The sequence below is a fragment of the Choristoneura fumiferana genome, chromosome 3, assembly GCF_025370935.1.
Source record: "Choristoneura fumiferana chromosome 3, NRCan_CFum_1, whole genome shotgun sequence".
Classification (NCBI taxonomy): domain Eukaryota; kingdom Metazoa; phylum Arthropoda; class Insecta; order Lepidoptera; family Tortricidae; genus Choristoneura; species Choristoneura fumiferana.
Genome location: NC_133474.1, coordinates 12,107,018 through 12,113,017, shown reverse-complemented (window position 1 = coordinate 12,113,017; position 6,000 = coordinate 12,107,018). Strand labels below are relative to the sequence as shown.

General features: G+C 35.5%; 1 protein-coding gene across 2 annotated transcripts in view; it reads right to left on the bottom strand.

Moving 5' to 3' along the window:
• Window positions 1–3,513: 3,513 nt before the first annotated feature.
• The window catches only part of TrissinR (Trissin receptor), a 112,211-nt gene continuing 109,724 nt past the window's right edge, over window positions 3,514–6,000 (bottom strand). For both annotated transcript variants that reach the window (XM_074085646.1, XM_074085647.1), the window contains exon 7: window positions 3,514–5,783. In XM_074085646.1, coding sequence (XP_073941747.1) covers window positions 5,316–5,783 — 468 coding nt within the window. In that variant the 3' untranslated portion in view covers window positions 3,514–5,315. The remainder of the gene's footprint in view (window positions 5,784–6,000) is intronic.

Genomic DNA, 6,000 nt, shown 5'->3' with positions numbered 1-6,000 from the left:
CCCATAATGACACGAGATGTTTGGCCACCCGAGCAGAGAGTAGAGACAGCAGAGTGTCATTATGGTCGTTTAGTCTCGCGTTAAACACTACTTTGAATGCGAGGAAAAAAAGGAAATTCTGTTCAAAATTACCATATTTCGTTTTAAAAACGTAGGCTCAATACGACTACTAAAGGACATCTGTTCACAATTTAAATAGTAAAATAATTGCTACGCGATTTTTATTTGTAAAGTGACGCTTTAAACGCTTTAAATATTTATCCAACAGTTTCAAACTATTTTAAAACTAATTGGACTATGCGTAGATAACAAAATGAATTTATCCTTGATATAATTGAATAGATTAATATTCGTAATCATTAATTATGTTTCACGAAATTAAATCGTGTATTTTTAAATATTTTTGCACAGTAGTCATTTTGAGGTTTCCATGCCCTAAAAATTGTTTATACACAATCACTGAAAATGGCGATAATCCTCCATATTCATAAACACCGTGATTGGCTGTTTAGGGGTTTCCCACGTAAATCAAAAAATATATATTTTAAGCCCTAGATTAGGTACCTAATGAGGAGCTTTAGTCCCGATATACAGAGACTAAAGTAACATTAACATTTTAAGGGCATGAGAAGTGAAAAATAATTTTATTAACGCCATAAGCATTAGTGTTATTAATTATAAATACTAACTATAGCGATAAGATTATAATTTGTAAATACTAACACTACAGATTCAAAAGTCCGCAATAAATGATTTGTATTTGAGTTTGAACGGCGATGTCTGGAAATAAAAATATCCAAGAAGTCTTTCTTTGGAACGCATTAAGCACTGTAAGTCTTGTAAAGGTTTAGACCATAGACATAGACCATTTAGGCCTTCAGAATGTTGGCTTACTTTATATGCGAAGGCTGCTCACTTTTCCTTATCTTATCGACACATTGATTTGATTTTATTGATTGATTTTAGCGTAATAAAAGTTATTTATACAATGTGTTCCCAGCAGCCAGGCTTTTTTAGAGAAAAGTTAAAGTAGCATATTTCTTTCTGTAACAACCATGACATTATTTTAGTTAATATACTAAAATTCTGACTTGTTAACTTTCTAACAGAATACGATATTTCACTATATTGTATATGTTTTATAAATTAAAATTACACAATGCCTGTTATCGAATAGGGAAACAATTTTTAGGCTACCTTTACAAATAACAAAGTTATAAAGGTTTGAAATTTAAGATTAGACAGAGAAAGACATCTGGCATGCGACGGCACACGCCAGTACCGCCATACTTGCTGCATAGAGAAAAGTGTTCGAGAAAGAGACAGGTAAGTATATAGATTTTTCAAAAAATCACTATAAATTAAATTTTCAACCGATTTAAGTTTTCTCTTCGCTAAACACTGTCTGTATATCTATATTTTCATAATTATATTAAGATATGGCAAATTCAGGAGTTGTCAAATACCGTATTTAAGTATAATTGCCAGCAATGTACAGCACAGTACATTGACAAGTAATAATCAAAGTATCTGTCGGCTGTCATTTACACTTACTTGCCAATTTACTTTACTGTACGGCTGGCAACTATAATTTTGTTCGAAAGTTAACAGTCTGAATTTAAGTTTATTAATTAAAATAATGTCATGGTAAAGTTACAGAAATACGTTACTTTATCCCTTAAAAAAGCCTGGTTTCCGGTAACACACTGTAGAATCTCGTAACGTAATCAGATAAATATTCTAGCTTTAAAAAAACATTTGAGTTTAATGACTATAAGTAATAAAAAGATTAGTCAAATCGCTAATAAAATTTGAATATATCTAGCCTAAGTCAAACGCTATACTTAACAACTTAATCGGTACTAAATTAAGTGCGAAACTGCTGGGAATATTCCGTCATATTAAGTATCATAGTAAAAGAGGAGAAGTAAGTCCACTCCGACAAATGTTTTTTTGGAGTACCTCCCCTAGAAGTAAATTGGGGGTGATTTTTGTTAGGTACTCATCCAACCCTATGGTGTGGGGTATCGTTGGATAAGTCTTTTAAAATCATTGGGGGTATTAGGTAAGTTTAAGATGTAATTTCGCACATTCATTTCAATAAACTTAGAGGAGCGAGCACGTGGGCTCGAACCCACGATCCTCTGCTTGAGAGGCCATAGGTTAAATAAGTAAGCTACCATGACTTACGTCTGAGATTATAGGTAGTGACCGTGAACCTAAGTCCCGCTTTGACCGATGTCATCGGCATACAATTTTGTGGTTCTATCATTGACATCTATGTACTTTACGGCAGAATATAGATGTCTAAAAATTGAACTTGTTATAATTAAGCAATTTAGAATACATTAAAATCAAAAACTAATCAAAATCACTGTAGAATTAATTCTGGTTTAGTAGTTGAATAGATCCAAGCTTACAAAAGCTTTAGATATCGGGAAGCTTCGGCGTGTCTCAAGAGTGAAGTTTAAATCTCCCTTAAGTTCAGATTTGTCTCACGTCTGAGCTCGAAGCAGCCGACTTTAAATTAGAACTTGTTTTATTGCTATTAAGTCGTCAACTATTGTTTGAAGTTAAAGGCGGACAGTTGAACTAAACCACCATGTCTTAGGTAAAGATACCATAACAATAAAATCACTTTTACTCATCTTTTACTAGTATTGTCCGCATCAATTCTTAAATATAGGTTTGTTATTTTTTTTTGTTTTTACAAGTTTTTCTGATCGTTTTTACTGACTTTACTTGCATTGTCATTGAAACTAAAACATACAATACGTATATTTTACGGTTTCAAGGCAAACCGATCACTAACAGTGGGCAATATTTGACTTTTAAGATTTTAAAACAAATAAGTAACATTACATAGAAAGTTAAATAAAAGCTTGTAAAAAAGTTTGTTTAATTAATAAATATGCTCAACTTTGTATAGCTTTCGGTAAGTGTATGAAAGCGGAGTTAGTCAAAATGTTTAATTTAAACAAAATTGTTAATCATGTTTCGGTTAGCTCTTCCATTCCTAACCTAACTAACTAACTTGACTCAACTCAGGGACCCACAGAGGGTCTTGGCCTCCGAAACGAGAGCATCCCATCTGTCCCGATCGTGCGCAGCCTCTTGCCAGTCGTCGACTTGAAGACGTCGCAGATCCGCCTGGACACTGTCCTCCCAGCGGTACCTGGGTCGCCCAACCGGGCGGCGACCAGTCGGTCGTCCCACGTACGCTCTCTTGGCAGCCCAATTCTCTCCCATTCCAGTTATTATATTTAAAAGGTTTTTAATATCTAATAAATCTCCTATAGAGCCAATGCGATCCAGTCAAAGTGTAGTAGGCAACTGTTGCTACTTGTTTAGAGAAAAGAAGTAACAGCATTACTTACGCTGATCAATTGCTTGTATGAGCTAGGAGCGATGCACGTAACAATATCTAAGTACCTGCGTCTCCTGAAACTATCTTTACAGGGGAATTAGTGCAAATACTAAAATAAATAAAACACTTGGAACGAACATCTTTAATATATTTATAGAATACATTTTATTTACCTTTCTCATTTACAAAGTATCCTAACACGAATAATAAAAATGGTACTGATATTTCAGTACCATTAAGGGTTTTTTATTTGTATATTATAGGGCATAACGTTTGTCTATGTGGTTATTCTAATGTCACTGTGGTTGGTAGTACAGTCAAGGAATTTAATTCATGGACCACCATGGAACCATTTCAAAGGAAAAGTTCAAAGAAACTTTCCCTGTTAATTAATGCGATGTAACTATGACGTTTACTGTGAAATGGTTCCATGGTGGCCAATGAATTAAAATCCTGGACCGTACATTCAATGAACAGTTTAAACTGCCGTGCTCAGAGATGTTGTTGCAAAAAAGTGAAAAGCAAAAATATTTGTACCCCCAAACAAGCAAAGCAAGCAAGTATTAATACCCCTGGTGTTGCAGATAAACATCTGGGCGGTGGTGATCTCTTGCCATCGGAAGACCCACTTGCTCGTTTGCCATCCAGTCGAATAAAAAAAAAGTTTGTCTCTGTTATAACGGATAATTGCTAATAACTGTTTTCATTATGTAATTTAGTTTATATAGTTTTGAAGAATGCTTAGAGTAGATACCATGTGTCTGTCGCTCGCTATGAGCTGAATTTATTATTTAATACAATTTACACTAAGTATTATTTACATTTCAAATGTAACGATAATTTTTCTTGTTATGACTAGACGAAGAAATATACTTAATTCTAGTTTTGTCGTACCTTCGTAAATAACAAATTATTAAAAAAATATAAGTAAAAATAGAAATAGAAATAGAAATATTTATTCGCTATTCGCACACAACATAATAAAAATACATTAAAGAAAGAAAAAAAACAACAATATGCGAAATCGCGAAGCGGTCCCAGCTCAGCATAGTGTTGGCTGTGTAGGCCAACGCTGGTCTTCCGCTGTGACCGCTTGGCGACTTCACGGAAAGCGACAAAATTTCCTAAAAAAAAAACAAACAAAAAGCAATAAAGTCAAAATACAAAACCAATTACTTACAAATAAAAAAAACAAAACACAATGGAACCAAAATAACAAAACATTAAAAACACTAACCACTTACAATTTGCATTAGCATAGACCACCGACGTCGATATGACACGCATAATTGCATTTTAACTACAAAAATATTGCCAAACTATTCTACTTGTAGGTAAATGTAGCGGTAACAATTGAGAATGTTTTTTTTCCCTTTCATAATATTACCAAAACGTACAAACAAGATTTACACAAGAATATTTACCACACAAATAATACTTAATAGAAAATGTCAGTCAGTCATTTGCCATAAAATAACTTACAGCCTGTTTGCCACATTGTCGTGTGAGGTTACTATTACTACTCGTAAACTAGTATGAACAAGGCGAAGAAAGCGGTTAAGCACAAAAGTAAAATCGTAGTGACTCGATAATTCAGGGTAGAAAAGATATGTTCATATGGGCACAACTTAGTGTTGACTATAAAAAACTAACAACATTTATTAATAGGTAACGTATCACGAATGTACCAAAAATACCTACTTCGATTAATTAAGCTCAGGAGATCACTTAACTCTATCAATTGATAGACTAATACAGCGCTTATAACTATATATTCAATATAAAATTAGTTTGTAGCATTTCTTCATTAGTCGTATAAGTCCCGCTTAGATATAGTAGATATAGTATAGAGACCGCTACTGTCGGTCACCTCGTCCGTGGTACTCGACGTTAATCAGGAAATGTCTATGTCCTCAACTTTGTAAAGAAACCTTCGGCGTCGGTAGTCTCATGAGTCTCCGTTTGGGGCCATCGTGACCGTGCTGCAGTTGGCGCGTGTGGACCTCGTTGAACTCCTCCTAAGGCCCACTCCGACAGGATTCAACAATATTAAGTTGTTGTTCTTCCTATTTTTACGACAGTTACAAAATATGAGCTCCCTCATACCTTTCCTGAAGTTTTTCGATAGGAACGCGTAGAGGAGCGGGTTGATGCCGGAGTTGAAGTAAGTGATGAGGAATGTGAGAGGAGTAAGGAGGGTACTGAAGTCACCGGTGCCATGATAGCCGCTGGACCAGTGCTGCCACATCTTACGCGCGTGGAAGGGCAAGTTGCAGATAGCGAAGGTGAGCACGACCACGATGAGCATGCGCACGACGCCGCGGCGCGCACGCAGCACGTTGCGCGACAGGTGGCTCAGGTGGTGGCAGTTGCGGGACTCCCGGTCGCGGCAGGCCTTTAACGCTTTCATGGCGCGCTGGATTACAAAAAAAAGATTTGTTAATTTAAATCAACAAGGCTTGATGCAAAAGTTTCTGATTAGTACTCCTATCACAATTTTCTTACGGAAAGTAACAAGAGCATTCGCGAAATTCCTCATTGTTACCATGGCGTATGCTGATATTGGGATATTGTTGGGGTTCTTTTCTATCTTTTCACCCTTGGACCTTGCTGTTTTGGAGACATGATTTTTT